This window comes from Notolepis coatsorum (genome assembly GCF_963971535.1).
Source record: "Notolepis coatsorum genome assembly, chromosome: 2".
Classification (NCBI taxonomy): Eukaryota; Metazoa; Chordata; class Actinopteri; order Aulopiformes; family Paralepididae; genus Notolepis; species Notolepis coatsorum.
The window spans coordinates 200,471,752-200,489,385 of NC_140166.1; the positions used below are offsets into that span (position 1 = coordinate 200,471,752).

The 17,634-nt window shown below is 47.5% G+C and overlaps 1 protein-coding gene across 1 annotated transcript; it reads left to right on the top strand.

Moving 5' to 3' along the window:
* Positions 1 to 4,598: 4,598 nt before the first annotated feature.
* On the top strand, positions 4,599 to 17,152 carry uox (urate oxidase; the record flags this gene model as incomplete). The annotated part of the gene is made up of 8 exons (XM_084308466.1): positions 4,599 to 4,604; positions 7,306 to 7,518; positions 8,057 to 8,173; positions 9,896 to 9,974; positions 10,190 to 10,376; positions 16,196 to 16,319; positions 16,477 to 16,560; positions 17,078 to 17,152. 8 exons carry the CDS (start codon positions 4,599 to 4,601, stop codon positions 17,150 to 17,152), a joined length of 885 nt encoding a protein of 294 aa, XP_084164592.1.
* Between the last annotated feature and the right edge of the window lie 482 nt (positions 17,153 to 17,634).

Below are 17,634 nucleotides of genomic sequence, written 5' to 3' on the forward strand. Positions count from 1 at the left end.
GGGCCCAGAACTTAAGACCCACCTCGCTCCAGCCCAGATTGACTTCCAATTCAACCCCCCAAACGCACCCCACTTCGGTGGAACTTGGGAACGAGAAGTACGTTCTATAAAGACAGCCCTGTACGCAGTACTTGGGGCCCAGACTGTGGCGGAAGAAGTCCTAATGACAGTCCTCACGGAGATTGAGGGAGTATTGAACTCAAAGCCCCTCGGTTACGTCTCCAGTGATGTAGCAGATGTCGACCCAGTCACCCCCAACACCCTCCTGATGGGGCGGCTAGATCCCGCGTTACCCCAGACAATGTACCGGCCTGAAGAAGCGAACGGCCGACGAATGTGGAGGTACAGCCAAGTATTAGCCGACAAGTTTTGGAGCAGTTTCCTACTGCACTACCTACCGTCTCTACAGACCCGCCAGAAGTGGGTAAAAGAGAGAGACAATTTGACGGAAGGAACAGTCGTCATGATTATTGACCAGTCACTACCCAGAGCTATGTGGCCGGCTGGCCGCGTAAGCAAAGTGATCACCGGTGCCGATGGCAAGGTCCGAGCAGCTGAAGTACTCGTCCAGGGGCGCATTTACACCCGTCCTGTGGCGAGGCTCATAGAACTGCCCCGACTCCCAGACACAATCGATGATGACCATGACCCTATGACTTTGTGAGTTGACTGACCCTTACAGCGAACCCTTGAGTGGTGGACAGTGCGGTTAATCTGTCTCTGCTTAACTAATTGGGTTGGGACCAATTAGGGGGCGGCTGTTCTGAAGGATCAGATTAAACCGAATATATATATTTATTTATATATATATATTTAATTGTATTTGTATATCCCCTGATATCCCTTGTATATTCCTTGTACAATATGCATTGAATATCCCTTCTAGTCTACTGAACATCCCATAATAGTCTCCATTCTACCATTGGACGAGACCTTGGTGCCAGGTCGCCATACCCCTCAGACCAGGTTCAATCGTACCGCTCAACATGTATGGACAAGTCCTAGTTCCGCGTAGGAATATGTCTACCGCACCACTAATGGTACTATTTGTTCATAGTGCGTATATATACTGCGCTATTAAAGTAGAGCTTTCTTTTAGTCCAGTTCCTTACCCTCCAACAGAGTGACAGACGCAAAAGCCTCCCCGCGAACCACGTGTGGGTAGTAAGGCCAATTCGGCCCAGTATCGGCATTGAGACATCGTGTATATTAATATTTGAATAGTCATATTTGGCACTATATCGTCGAGTTGGACGTATTCTATTAAGCTAATAATAGTCTATTCATATGTAGTGCCTCGTGCGGTAAGAGTTCTATAGTAATCAGCACCCCCATCGTTTCGGGCATCAGCTGGACGCTTATCCAGGGTGGTTGACCCCACGTGAAGCTGCACCCGAGGAGCTCCAGGCCAAAGAGCGAGTGGACCTGTATATTGGATTATTCTACCGACGACGGCTAGCCTTCCCCGGCTTGGATTATGCTTTGAGTACTTTGATTATTCTATGGATAAAGGCCAACACTGCGGTGTGTTGGAAATACCCCCCCCGGAGAGGACGACAGGTGAGAAGACGCTCTACATGACGAGGTCGCCTCACGTCTCTCCATCGTGGACCGGAGGACGCCGGCCACAGAGAGTCCAACTGCTTTCATCTGTGGATCGAGGATCGCTGGGCACCGGGTCGCACGACTGTGGGCTCTCCCAGGATACCCTCGGCCAGACGGGATACAGCCAGACTCTACCCCCCCCCCCCTCCAGCTGTCCTACAAGCAGTCGGAACCTTCCCCTAGTGTATCCAGCTATATAATCATTCAAGTATCATTGCTATTGTTCCCTAAATATTCCAGGTTGTATATTTGCTTCCTGCGCAATCAGAGATTGGACATTCGATATTGATCTACCTACGAATACTCATTTGCCATAAAAGTGCATACTATTTCAAATCATAAATGTAATTAAGTGATCGTTGTACATACCTTTTGCTATGTATTATTATTAAACGCAGACTTTCGACTTGGTACATTTGTGTTGGATCCGTTTCATCAGGTGGGAGTGTTTATCATAATTATTTATACCTAGTACTGGGTGGCCAGAGTCTAAAGTACAAGAGGTAGTGGTAGTAAGTATCATATCTAACAATACAGTCAGGGAATTGTACCCCTCAGTTACAGAGATGATTGTGGACTTTAGGAGGTCGGGGGTCAGGGACTACAGCCCCCTCAGTATCGACGGGGCACCGAGAGAGTGAACAGTTTTAAGTACCTCGGAGTCCACATATCTGAGGACTTGACACGGACCACACACATCGACAGTGTTGTGAAGAAGGCACGGCAACGCCTCTACTTCCTCAGGCGCCTAAGGAAGTTCCAAGTCAGTCAGAAGATCCTTAAGAACTTCTACTCATGTACAATAGAGAGCATCCTGACTGGCAATATCACCTCCTGGTTTGGGAATAGCACCGCACAAGACCATAGCAGACTACAGAGAGTGGCCCGTTCAGCCGAGCGCACAATTGGAGGGGGGCTTCCCACTCTCCAGAACATTTACAACAAGCGGTGCAGGGGTAAGGCTAAGAAAATTATCAAGGACTCCAGCCACCCAAACAACTGCCTCTTTGAACTGCTGTGGTCAGGCAAGTGATACCGGAGTCTCATGGCAAGCACAGAAAGACTCAGAAGAAGCTTCTATCCCCAGGCCATCAGGTTGCTCAATGAACAATAACACTATGCAACAACCATCAAATGCACTCACAGCACACACATCCACAAGCACACACTCACTTTAAACAAACAACACACTGCAGCACCCTCTCCACACTTTAGATGTGTAATTGTACCTCATCCCATTTCTGCTTTGCACTATATAGTATATTGTATATTAGTATATTGCATAGTGTAACTGAGGGGTACAATTCCCTGACTGTATTGATAAGTATGGTATCATTAAACCACTACCGCTTTATGTACTTTAATTACTGGCCATACAGTACACGATATATGAATATGATGAACACTTCCCACAATGAAATTGGTTCCACACAAAGGTATAATCAAGTATTTAATGGAGCAAAAGGTACATAATATACTTTATATTATACTTTGAATGCACTTGTAAGGCAAAGGAATATGCGTAGGCAAATCAACAATGAATGTCCATTCTCTGGTTACGCAGGAGGTAATTATACAACCTGAATCTTAGGGAATTATATCTATGGTACACTAGTAATATAGCGGGAGATACTGGAAGGGTCCCCCTGGTTGTAAGCCAGCAGGGGTAGAAGATCTGTCGGTAGTAGAACGTCTGGTCAACGATGACTAAGGAGACTCCAGGTACAGGAGCCGGTGCAATAGCCTCTTGATCCACAGACGAATACAGCTGTTCTCCGTAGACTGTAGCTCCACAGTGAAGAAAGCTAGTCGGCCTCAGGCTCTCTGAGGCGCCGACTCGACTTGACTCCTCGCGGGGTAAATCCAACACGTGCAGGCGTCGGCGATTATCCGCTCCATAAATCACAGGACCAAAGCAAATATATTCCAGCCGCAAAGGGCTATGTAGTCGTCGGGTAGATTAATCCAGTGTACATGTCCATACGGTTCTCGTCTAGGTCTCCTCGGGTGAAAGCGCCATGTGGTCAGCCCAGCCTGGATAAAAACTCTAGCTAATACGAGGAAGCGTTGGAGATGCTGGTCACTGTAGAACTTTAGCCGCACGATACACTATACACAAATAGACTATTATTGACTTAATAGAAATATGTCGCACTCGACGGTATAGCGCCAAACTCTGACAATTCAGTTATTAATTCGCACGCGGTCTCAATGCTCTATTCTGGGGCCAAACAGGCCATACTTCACCGCACGTTGTATCGTGGGTGAGGCTTCAACTTATTGGTAACTCTACTTCTGTATTCACCTGCGCCGTATTTATATGCACGGTGAACAAACTAGTGCCAATCTCATTTCTGTCGCGTATCCCTGGGCAAGGCCGGGCATGTCCAGACATGTCTTGACGGTGACTTTGAACCTGACTCCGGAGGCCGGTCCCTGGCGCCGGTGGATCGCTGTCCAATAGGAGAATGAAATATTATGGTCTGTAGTAGGCTAAAGGGATATTCCGTGTATATGTACAAGGAATATACAAGGGATATCAAACGATATACAAATACTATGCAATATATATCAATAAATAAATATATATATTCGGTTTAATCTGATCCTTTGTAACACATAGTATATTGTATGTTAACTCAGTTACTTCTATTCTGCATTGAACATTGTACATATGTACATACTGAACACTTGTGTCTACGTACGTGACTTTTTTACATTCTATTTTTACATGCTATACTTATTTTATTTCATACTTATCTTTTTTGTCTAGCACAGTCTCTGGAGCGTAACAGAAAGAAGCATTTTGTATAAAAGTATTCTGTACTTCTGTATGACAACTATTAAAGAAACTAACTAACTAAGAATAAATCCAACAGTAAACAACTCTTAACAAAATTCACATTTATCCCTTTTTGTGTAAAATACATTTTCAAATTATTCCTAATACTGTCAGAATTACTTTATTGAGATTGCTTTCTTCAACCGAAAACATGGCTGTATGAATATGAAATACATTTCTAATAGGGATGTCCGATATTATCGGCCGACCATATTATCGGCCGATATCGGCAGTAAAATGTGATATCGGAAAATATCGGTATCGGTTTAAAAAAAGAAAAAAACAATAACAATATTTGTTATATATATATCCAGTGAAATGATTAGTTACCTGAAATTATTCCGTTTTTTGGGGTGGGAAACCCTGCATATATCGGTTGATATCGGTTGATATCGGTTGATATCGGTATCGGAAATTAAGAGTTTGACAATATCGGAATATCGGTATCGGTAAAAAAGCCAATATCGAGCATCCCTAATTTCTAATCATTATTTATTTGCTTGACATGGAATCTCTGCACAGTGTCAGGCGAAGTAGTAAAACCCTGGCACATATCGAGGTGTCCTGGTTCCTTAGTGGGCTAGGGTGCATACTGTGGTGTCCTGGTGCCTCAGAGGGCTAGGGTGCATACTGTGGTGTCCTGGTGCCTCAGAGGGCTAGGGTGCATACTGTGGTGTCCTGGTGCCTCAGAGGGCTAGGGTGCATACTGTGGTGTCCTGGTGCCTCAGAGGGCTAGGGTGCATACTGTGGTGTCCTGGTACCTCAGAGGGCTATAGGGTGCATACTGTGGTGTCCTGGTGCCTCAGAGGGCTAGGGTGCATACTGTGGTGTCCTGGTAGTGGTACCTCAGAGGGCTATAGGGTACATACTGTGGTGTCCTGGTACCTCAGAGGGCTATAGGGTGCATACTGTGGTGTCCTGGTTCCCTAGTGGGCTAGGGTGCATACTGTGGTGTCCTGGTTCCTTAGTGCAGGGGTTCCCAAAGTGGGGGTCGCAAGCCGCCGCGGGGGGGTCGCCAGATGATTAAACCAGCGCAATAGTTATAACCTAGGTGGGGAACAACCAGGAGATCACTGCAACTCACACAAGTTGGAGAACTATCTCTCTCTCTCTCTCTCTCTCTCTCTCTCTCTCTCTCTCTCTCTCTCTCTCTCTCTCTCTCTCTCTCTCTCTCTCTCTCTCTCTCTCTCTCTGTGAGATTGTGGTCTGGAACACAGCCCAATTGCTGAATACACAGGAGAGGAGATAGGAGCGTTTTCAAGGGTTTTAATGAAATGAGCAACACAGGCATTGGGGGTAATAGAACGGGGTTATGTTCTGTCTTGTGGCTGCCGTGGCGGCAGCTAGTGAGCAAGTGGTCCTGTTCTTGTCTTGGGGGCTGCTGAGCTGCAGCGGGTGAGCAAGTGTTCCTCTTCGGGGACAGGAAAGGTCCAGGCAGGGACGGCGGTCCTTGAGGCACAGGAGAGAACAGGTTAGAGCAAGGCAATACAAAGGGTAGATTCCAGCAGAGCTTTTAGGTAGAGACGTAGTACCTGGGTAGTGGTATTTAATACCACGACGACTTCTGGTCAGCGTCGAGGAGTAGAAGTAGTCACCTCATCAGAAGGGGATAGGGTGCAGCTGTGAAGAGTGAGGTGCCTGACCGCGTGTGAATTAGGGGGATGGAGTGCAGCTGGGCTAGGTGGCGTGAAGTTAAGTGATGCTGGTCGTATAAGGGTAAATGGAGGGGTGGATGGAGAAGGAGAGGATGAGGAGGAGTGTGTAGTGGATGGAGAGGGGGATGAAGAGGAGCGTGTGGAGAACGTGAGGGGAAAAGGAGGGGGAGTGAAGTATGCCCATGCTGTGATTATGACACTCTCTTGCTCTCACACACACACAAAGGGAGCCGCATGTGATTGGTGGAGGCGGGACCCTTACAATCATTGACACATGCTAGCCTGTAATAATCCCCCCCAGAAAAATCTACTTTGCATTTGATATATTGCAAATATATGCCATCACATGCATTTAAAGGGTTCGAATTATAAAATGAATATGTGGTGTTATGATCAGGGCTGAAGTTGAATAAAAGATTGTATATTTTTCAATCTGAGATTACAAAAAAAAAGAAAATCCATAAAAATCTGTGTTGTTGCTAATCATACATATGCTAGCCTGTTTTTTAACAATAATTTGTGATGCCATCACAAACACTGGCATAATCGTTTCTGGGGCATTTCCTTATTCAGTGCAAACTCTGGAAACCTTAAGTGTAAAAACTCTGGAAACCTTAAGTGTAAACCAATCACCAGAGTGAGTATGATAAGGATCCAGCGCTCCAATCCAGCAATGACGTGATGTAGGGTGGGAGATAAAAATAACGGCATCACACAGAAACATATGCAAGTCACGTCTCTCTGCCAGAGAGGACCACCCAACCTTATCATACAGGATACAATGATGGGCACCATAACTGTCACCAGTGATGAATCTAAGGGCAGAATAATATACAGAGTCCAGAGGCTTTAGAGTGGAAGCAGCAGCATGTCTATAAACTACGTCTCCATAATCCAAAACAGACAAACAGCTTCAACAACCTTCCTTCTGCTAAACATATAAAACTGGTTTTGTATCTGTACAAAAACCTTCTGACGTAGTTTACTTGCAAGATTATCTACATGGCATTTAAATTTCTCATCAAGCCAGATGCCAAGATAAATACTATTCTAGAACAGCATGACCTTTGTTTTATTTGCAATAGGGGTGTCTTGGTGACTCAGCAAGCTAGAGTGCATATCATGCAATTGCAGCATCAAGGGTTCAAACTCAATACCTTAAATAAAATAATCATTTAAAACATTGATTTCATCTGTGTGCAGAATGTGGAGTTTGTGCGGACGGGCTATGGCAAGAACATAGTGAAAGTGCTGTACATCAAAAGAGAGGGAACGCACCACAGCATCATCGAGCTGAAGGCTGATGTGGAGCTCACACTGGAATCCCGCAAGGACTACCTGGTCGGAGACAACTCAGACATCATCCCCACGGACACCATCAAGAACACTGTCCACGCCCTGGCCAAGCTCAAAGGGGTAGGTGATGGATTGATTGATTTTCCTCTGGATAAGGAAGAATATAATATCCGAGGGATGACACGTTAAAGTGACTAACACTTATTTCCAATGTGGTCCCTAATGTCCACTTATTTCCTCAGTCACGGTGGTCCGTCCGAGTTTTAGTACCGAACTTTAATACATTCTGTCATTCAAAGGCGCATTCAAAGGTACCAGTACTGCAGTTCTCAAGTGTGAGCATAACCACAAAAGTAACAGGAAATTTGGGAAACAGGCGGGTCATTGTGTGGGGGCGACAGTGGCTCAGGAGGTAGAGTAGTCGGCTGGTAATCGGAAGGTTACTGGTTCAATTTCAGCATGTCGAAATGTCCAAGACACTTAACCCATAACTGCTCCCGATGAGCAGGTTGGCACCTTGCATGGTTGCCTCCGCCATCGGTGAGTGAATGGGTAAAAATGTGAGGAACAAATTGTAAAGAGCACTTAATGAAAGCTGTTATATAAATTTCATATATTTTTTTTAAATTGTCATCTGTGTATCTGTGTCTTCATTCAGGTGAGATGCATCGAGCGTTTTTCTCTGGATATCTGTGAACATTTCCTGACGTCCTTCAAGCACGTGCTGAGAGCCAAAGTCAACATGGAGGAGGCGCCGTGGAGGAGACTAGAGAAGGTGAGAACAGACACACACAAGTAAACACACTTCCCCTTAATTTTAGTATACTAAGTATAGTGGACTCACATACTGTAACTTGTAAGTGTACAAACCATTAGGATCATAGTACTTCTGGAATTGGGATAGACCCCCTTTTCCACAATACAGTATGTGTCTCCAAAGCCTCACAAATCTATCTTTAACTTGTCTTCTCCTGACTATCTAATAATATAATAGTTTATTTCAAACAAGAAATATAAACAAAAAATAACAATGTAAAATAAAAATAATTAACACTTTGGGTGCCGGGAGCCGTCTTTAGACGTCTTTGCTGGCCATGCTAAAGTTGCCGGGGGACGCTGTACGTCGTCTTTATATCAATATTTCAAAAATCTGCGATCGGATTCATAATGTCCCTCCGCTGGCCTGAGATCCACCAGCAGGACCCACTGAGCTCTCTGGCGGTTCAGGAGCGCCATCTGGTGGCCGATCGGCGCAAGCGCTTAACAGGAAGCGCACTAGAGGTTTTGCTAGACGTCCGTATTGCTTCCGGCCACTCGGTACATGTCCCGTGACTCGGGACATGCCAATAACTCGATAAACAACATGATTTGGACGTATATACCATTATACAAGCTGGAGATGGACCGGGTAATAATATATCCCATAATGATAAAATTTCTACTCGACGATGATCGCCCAACGGCGCGCGGAGACTGGGGTGAGTTTCAGCGTGTAACGTTACCGTCTTCGATAATAACTGATATTATCAACATTTGACCCACATTAGATGATTGGTATAACGCTGCCCACGGAATTATAAACGCCCCCTCGCCCATCCGGTCAACATCAGATGACGTGTAGTAACTTCTAGAAGTACGTCTAGTTGGAATTTTTTATATCGCGCTGATTGCCATCAAACTGTATTTCATCATCAATATAATGCATTTGGGGCTATATATCACGTTCTGGAGAAAGCTGCAGAAAGAGATGAAAACATACTTATACATTAGACCATACTTTACTATGAATATGTGAATGAAAAAGTTTAACGTTGCTACACAATGAACAATACATATAGGACTTTGAATGGGCCCTAATAATGGCAATGTAGCAATAGAATTTAAAAAGTTATAGCCCTGCAAAGAAGGGGACTTTCTCCATAGACAAATAGCGCTGGCAATCTATGGTATATCATTAATTTAACCTTAGGCAACCAAAGTGTTAAAGTAAGATAAAATAATAAACAAAACAGTCTTTTGTCTGAAAAGGAATAGGAAGAAGATATATTCTTATCTACATCTCCTTCCCATGACTGAAGTGGATTTTAATAAGGTATTATCAATAAGGAAGCATAATTTTCAACTTATTTCATGCAAATGTTTACACTATACCACTTTAAAACCCAGCATTAACCCTTTCACTACCACACTACCAATGGGTTAACCCTTTCACAGTGACAATACAGAAGGTTAACCCTTTCACTGTCACACAACAAAGGGTTAACCCTTTCACAACCACATTACAGAAGGTTAACCCTTTCACTACCACGCTACAGACGGTTAACCATCTGAAAACGCTATGAGGCCATTAACTCTCTGACTGAGCTCTTACACTCAAACTTGAATTCTGGTTCCTATATAAGCCTAATTTGGATGTAAGAGCTCACACAAAAGTATGTTGTATTCCTACATTGGCAAATAAAATGATTCTGATTTCTCTCTCTCTGTCCTTTCACAGAACGGAGTGGAGCACGCACATGCATTCATCTCTAGCCCAGAGATGACGCGCTTCTGTGAAGTTGAGCAGAATCGTAACAGTGAGCAGGACAAACGCACAGACACACACATACATACATACATAGACACGCACAAACATACATACACATACACACAAACACACACATACATACATACATACACACACACAAACATACATACACACATACACACACATACACATACACACATACATACACATAAAGATTTTGAATGGTCGCCAACTCACCAACCCGTGTGACCCCCACCCCAACAGGCATGCCTGTGGTCCACGGCGGGGTGAAGGACATGAAGGTCCTGAAGACCACCCAGTCCGGCTTCGAGGGCTTTCTGAAGGACCGCTTCACCACCCTGCAGCCGGCCAAGGACAGGTGCTTCTGCACCTCCGTCTACGCCAGGTGGCGCTACAGCGAGGCAGAGAACGTCAACTTCTGTGCCACATGGTAATAACTCCACAGTCCCAGTAATAACGATGAGTTATATAGCCTACTGGCCTCGCGTCTCGCTCTTCGCCATACTGAGATATATCTTTATCTCCAGTACCTACTGAACTTCATTAACGAAAACAATGCACCCATGCACTTGACCAGGCCCCGCCCCAGTGTCCCCCTATAAGACACCGGACATGGTCATACTCGCCCTTCCTCGTTTTTGTTTCCATCATGGACGCTGCAGTGCACTCCATGAACTAGTTGTTATGAAATGCAGAAGGAAATTGAACAATGTTGGATTTTCGCCTGAGATTTTCCAGCCCCTGGAATCTTCTCGGCACGTTCTAACAGCGCGTCGGGCCTGTCCTGGAGTTTCCTCGTCTTCTGACAGCGGATCGAGGGACGTCGCGCTCAGGTTAGCTGTCGGGCTAAGTTGCGCTCAGGTAGGGCCTGCGCCACCAGGCATTAATGCTGGCGTTAGTGATACTGCTCGTTGTACCGTGAGACAACCAAGTTGTGTATTGGCGCAAGGGGCAGGATATCTGGGTAAACGTTGTCGTCATGACTCTGAGTTGGACGTTTTCCCAGCTATCCTGGAGCGCGCGGCTAATGCTAATGCTTCGATGCTGGGTCACTGTTCCGTTGTTCCCCGCTGTGGGCTGTCACCGCTTTTCCCTCCTCTTAACCGGTTCATTGATGAAGGTCAGTCGGTAGCTAATGTGGGGGGTTTTGCTGAGGCTTATTTAACCTTTTTATGGGTGAATGGGCTGACAACAGAGCGCAAGGCAGGTGTACCCTGGCTTGAGAGCCAGGTAGCATCGATCCTTTGCCCTGGCAGGGTTGAACGGTGTCCCACCCGGAAGCCGACGCCTGAGGGCGAGTCGGCCCGGCAGGTGGCGGTATGGGCTGATGATGTTTATACCGCCACAGGATGGAATTTAGCAGCGGCCAGTGTCATTGCTCAGCTTTCTGTCCACATTGATGTCAACGGCTGTGGCGAGGCCCTCGACCAGCGGCCATGTTTCCCCCGCCTGAGGTACCCTGGGCACAACGTCAACAGGTGACCGCAAGGCCGACAGCCTTGGCGGCAGAGGGATCGGCTACATTAGATGAGCACGCCCTAAAAAAAACTTTGCCGTCCAGCTGTGTGCAGCTCGCTCTCCGGTCACTCCCCCCCCCAACACCAGCGGGATAAGGGCTCTGATTTGTTTCCTTTGGCTGCGGGCCGCGTGTCTTCAATGAAGCGCAAGCGGCCCCACGTTTCGCTTCTCATGGGGACAGGGGCTGACACCCAGTTGATGGCTGAGACTGGGTCTGTCCGTGAGAATGTTGTGCTGTCACGTGGCTCTCTCGCCACGCGTTCTGCATCTGCGATTGGTGAGCCTGGTGTTACGTCTGTCAACTACAAAGGTTGTCAGCAGGGAGATTCAAGGCCTCTTCAGGTTCAGCGCGGGTTTCCCCGATCTCGCCTTCGCCAGGCCGGGTATCACGTTAGTGCCTCCCACTCCCGGAAGACCGGCAGTGGTCTGGCAGGCGCGCATGATTTGGGTGGTAGTAATATCACTGCAGGGCTACGGTGTGTAGGAACCCACCCTATCGGGCAGTGTGGGGGCCTCACACCTTGCATGTCCAGCTGTAGAACAATTCCTCAGCAGTCCATGCTGGAGGGGTGTTCAGTGGGGGAGCTTTTGTCACCTGGTATGATGTCAGCTTCTCCCGTATCAAACCGGCCCTTTCTGTCGGGGTCCCCCCTTGGGTGCGATTGCCTCATGGGTAGTGTCAGGGTCCGATGTCCCGACTCCACGGAACGCTCTGCTTGCGCGGTTAGCGGGTCCAGGGTTGGCTACGCACAGCGGGCGGGACCGGGCCGCCTATCTACAGTTCCTAGCGGACCAGCGCCAAATGGCGGCGGGTGCGCTTTGGGAGTACCATGGGAGTACCTACAGCAGTGCCATATGTCGACGTGGATGGAGAGAACGTTGAGGCGGGGGCTTGTGTTGCAGTTTGCACAACCCCACCCTCCGTTTTCAGGTTTGGTGCCGACCCTGTTGTCAGGGTCAGCAGCAGTGACAGCTCTGGCCGACGAGATCCAATCTCTGTTGGCAAAGCAAGCTATAGTCGTGGTCCCAAGGGAGGACGCGATGTGTGGCGTCTACTCCCGGTATTTTCTGGTGCCCAAAAAATCGGGAGGTGTCAGACCTATACTGGACCTGTCCGCGTTCAATCGTCTGATTGTGGCGAGACGGTTCAGAATGTTGACCGTCAAACACCTGCTAAGCGCTGTCAGGGTGGGAGATTGGTTCACCTCCATAGACCTGAAGGATGCGTATTTTCACATCCCGATTTTCCCTCCTCACAGGAAATTCCTACGCTTCCTGTTTCAGGGTGTGGCGTACGAATACCAGAGGCTGCCGTTTGGCTACTCTCTGGCTGCCCGCACATTCACCAAGTGCGTAGAGACAGCGCTGGAGCCTCTACGTCGCCAAATTATTTTCTATCTCGACGACATTCTGCTCCTCAGCCGGTCGGAGGAGGTCATCAGGTCTCATACCAGGCTGGTGGTGGAATTCCTCACCAAGCTGGGTTTTGCTGTGAACTGGAAGAAGAGTACGCCTCTTCCCAGTCAACAGGTGGAGTACTTGGGCTTGGTTCTAAGCTCAAGGCCCATGAGGGCAACCCTCTCGGAGCGGCGGCGAGTGGCTATCCTCGACACGCTCAGGAGGCTCCGTCCTGGCAGGACGGTTGCGGCGCTGTATGTGATGCGCCTGCTCGGTATGATGGCGTCTGCTCACTCTGTGGTCCCTCAGGGGGATCTCGACTACTGAAGGAGGCCTGGTACCCTCCATGGGCGGCAGGCGGTCACACGTCACGGTCTTCACCGACGCCTCCCTCACGGGATGGGGGGGGGACGTGTCGGACCGACGCAGTGGGGGGCAGCTGGACGGTCCATGCTGCCCGGTCTGCAACGCACATCAATGTGTTGGAATTGAAGGCGGTCCTCCTGGTCCTCAAGCGGCTCGGTGGTGGGCAAGCATGTGTTGGTCAGGACGGACAACACGACGACAGCATCGTATATCAACAGACAGGGTGGAGTACGCTCCATCCGTCTGCACCGGGCGGCGTTCGAGCTCTGGCTGTGGGCGTCTCTCAATCTGCGCAGCATGAGGGCGCTCCATATCCCTGGCAAGGAGAATGTGGGCGCAGATGTGATGTCGCGGGGTGGTCCTCATCTCGACGAGTGGGGACTACATCCAGACATAGTCAGACAGGTCTGGGACCGCTTCGGGGAAGCCTCTGTGGATCTGTTTGCGAGCAGACAGTCTCACCAGTGCCCCTTGTGGTTCTCGGTCAGTCGGGGGGACAATCCTCCCTTGGGGGTGGATGCCTTCTCGATGTATCCATGGCCGCCCGGGATTCTGTACGCATTTCCCCCCATACATCTGATAGGTCAGTTGTTGGAGCGGATACGTCGGGAGCGCAGGACCTTGATCCTGATCGCGCCGGACCGGGGCACAGCTGTGTGGTTCCCGGTCCTGATCCAGCTCTTGATAGCCCCGCCGTGGCCTGTTCCTTGGTCACCGCGGGCCCTCTCTCAGGCGCACGGGTCTCTGTGGCGGTTCCCTGTGCTGGGCCAACCGCTGATGGTTTGGCTGTTGAGAGGGTGAGTCTGGAGGGGATGGACCCTTCTGTGGTCGACACCATCCGGAACGCGCATGCTCCCTCCACTATCGCGGTTTACGCGGGTAGGTGGCGTATTTTCCAAGAGTGGTGTAGAGTGGGGGGCTTGGACCTGGTGTCCTGCCCGCTGGACACTGTCCTTTCCTTCCTTCAGTCTATTTTGGATAGACTGTCGGCTTCGACGGTGAGGGTATATGCCGCGGCTATATCCTCTTGTCATGTGGGGTTTGAGGGCGTTACGTTGTTCAGTCACCCTCTTGTGAAGCGTTTCCTGCTTGGCGCTCTTAAGCCGGTGGAACGTTCTCTGTCTCCGAGTTGGGACCTCCAACTGGTCCTTGGCCGGTTGTCTGAGGCCCCGTTTGAGCCTCTTGAGCAGGCGTCTTTGGAACAGCTGTCTTTCAAGACTGCATTCCTGCTGGCCATCACCTCTGCTAAGCGCGTGGGTGAGCTGTGTGCTCTCTCGGTGCGGCCTGAGTGCTTGTCTATTCGTGTCAATAGCGGTCCGACTCTGAGGCCTAATCCAGTCTTCGTGCCAAAAAATATCCGGAGCTCTTTTCGCTCCAGGGATATTGTGGTTCAGGCGTTTCATCCGCCTCCTCACGCTGGTGAGTTAGAGGCGAGCCTTCACCTGTCGTGTCCCGTCCGGGCTTTGGGGTTTACCTCAGCCGGACTCAGGACCTCAGGGCTACCGATCAGCTCTTTGTTTGTTACGGTGGCTCTCGCGCTGGTAAGGCACTGTCCAAGCAGCGCCTGTCACATTGGTTGTGCGAGGGCATTGCCCTTTGCTACACGTTGGCTGGGCTGGCCCCCCCTGGGGGTGTCAGGGCTCACTCCACTCGTGGAGTGGCGGCCTCTGCCGCCTTGTTAGGGGGGGCCTCAATGGAGGACATCTGTGCTGCGGCCTCCTGGTCCTCCCCGGGTCCCTTCGTTAGGTTTTACCTCATGGACATACATCAGGGGGTACATTTGTCTGCCCCATATCTCAGTATGGCGAAGAGCGAGACGCGAGGCCAGTAGGCTATATAACGAAAGGTTATGACTATAACCTAGTTATATGAGTACTGGCTGAGTGTCTCGCTCTTAGCGCGCCCTGAGGTCCCTTGGTTGGGTTTTCTATGATGGAAACTTTTTCCCGAGGAAGGGCGAGTATGACCATGTCCGGTGTCTTATAGGGGGACACTGGGGCAGGGCCTGGTCAAGTGCATGGGTGCATTGTTTTCGTTAATGAAGTACAGTAGGTACTGGAGATAAAGATATATCTCAGTATGGCGAAGAGCGAGACGCTCAGCCAGTACATATATAACTGGGTTATAGTCATAATCTTTCGTTCATCAGTGACTAAGTCAGTCCATGATGTTAGAAGTGGTCCATGATGACGTTTTGAAGAAATCATTTCAAGAACATTTTTGGGAATCTATCTGCCACAAAAGGGGGCAAATTAATACAAAGTATGCTAAGAATTACCTCAAGAATATAAACTGATGGGATGTCCGATATTATCGACCGATATTGGCATTAAACTGTGATATCGGAAAATATCGGTATCGGTTTTCAATTATTATTATAATTTTTTTACATTTATTTAACCTTTATTTACCCAGGCAAGCAAGTAAGAACAGATTCAGATTTTATTTATTGTCAAAAGTAATAAATGTTACTTCACAACATAATGTTGTGTTAATTCCACGACAAGAGATATGTAGGCCTAATGTTAATTACCTGAAATTATTACATTTTGGGGGGGACGGGGGGGGGGACCCTGCATATATCGGTATCGGTTGATATCGGTGTTGACAGAGTCACCTGGGGAGCAACAATAACTTGGTCATGATGACAAGGTCCTCTTTAGCCTTAACCGGCGTGGTTTATTTTCATTATGCACATCTGCACCACGAGACCTACTCTCCTTGAGAGTTAGAGTGAAAGAGATAGAGGGAATATTCCCTTTTATACCTTCTACATGACGTCAGCCACAATAGCTGCGTCTCCTTACGCCTATAGCGCCCTCTTGTGGAACAGTAAAGTGCAGTTACATACAGTCATATTAACACATTACACTTAACAATCGGTATCGGAAATTAAGAGTTGGACAATATCGGTATCGGTAAAAAAGCAAATATCGAGCATCCCTAATCAGAATGCAACTCTTGCAGGAAATCTGTGAAGGACACAATAATTGAGAAGTTTGCCGGCCCTTACGACCACGGAGAGTATTCCCCCTCTGTGCAGAAGACCCTCTACGACACGCAGGTCCTGGTCCTGGACAGACTCCCTCAGGTACTTTCTCAACAAGACACATCATCGCTTCACAGAACGAGTTGGTTGTACACTGTATCTGTATCATCTGATCAAAAGGTTTTTAAGACAAAGCTCGTGTATTTACACTGTATATTCCTAGTATTGTATTTATCTAAGTGAGTGGGCCGTCTTTCAGGTGGAGGAGATCGAGATTGTCATGCCCAACCAGCACTACATCACCATTGACATGACGAAAATGGGCCTCACCAACAAGGATGAAGTAAGCCAACAAAAAAGACATTCTATTATGAAGACTCCCAACTACTCTCGTGACCAACAGCTAGGCTAGCTGGTCCGTATCCGCTTCCATTAATTTGTGCTAAGCTAGGCTAGCTTGCAGACGGATAGCTTTCTACTGAACGCACCTGAGAGGAAATTAGTATCCATGTTCTTGTCTGACTCTGGAGAAGAAGTTAAGCACATTTCCCATAATGTTGGCGTGTTCCTTTAAGTTACTAAGAAATGGCATAATTTAGGGAAATGTTGTAATTGATACCTTGTTAGTGTGGTTTCAAACCCCTTGTAGTTTATGAGACTGTTAAGTGACTATCAGCGAGTGGATCCAGAGCAATCTCAGTAGAATGGGATTTTGAGATGAGACGAAAATAAATGCTAGGCTAGTGGTATTTATCTTCTTGTCCGACTCTGGAGAAGAAGTTAAGCGCATTTCCCATAATGTTGCCGTGTTCCTTTAAATTACCAAGACGTGGCATCATTTTAGTTTTTTCCCCTCACAGGTTCTTCTGCCGCTGGATAACCCCTCTGGGAACATCGCAGGGACCGTGCGTAGGAAGCCATTAGCCAAGTTGTGAAGACAATCAACAAGAGTCCATAGAACACTAAAGACAGAGCCATGCAAGCATATAAAATCATATAATGCAGGGATATTCTGTATATTATAGCTTGGGTACACATATTCATCTGTAGTAGCTTCTTAATGTAGTTTAGCAATCGTCAAAGATTCTTCCATCAGAACATAATTTATGGGCCTGTGAAAAGCAGAAACAAATTACTTTTATGATGGCATTAAAAAAAATTCAAATAAAAACACTGACTAAGTTATTATAATAAACACAATGTAATTGAACGTACAATGAAATATGACCAACAAAAAGATGTTCTCCATGAATTTTATTCAAAAGACAAGAATTGTTCTTTGGTGAGAAAAGAGCACCATTTATTGCAAATCTTTGATTCAGATATTCAAACTCCAGTGTTATGTTGGACATAATACGTCTTACGTACACTTCAATACACTTGTTGTCTTCTAGACAATGTTGAAAAGCACCACAGG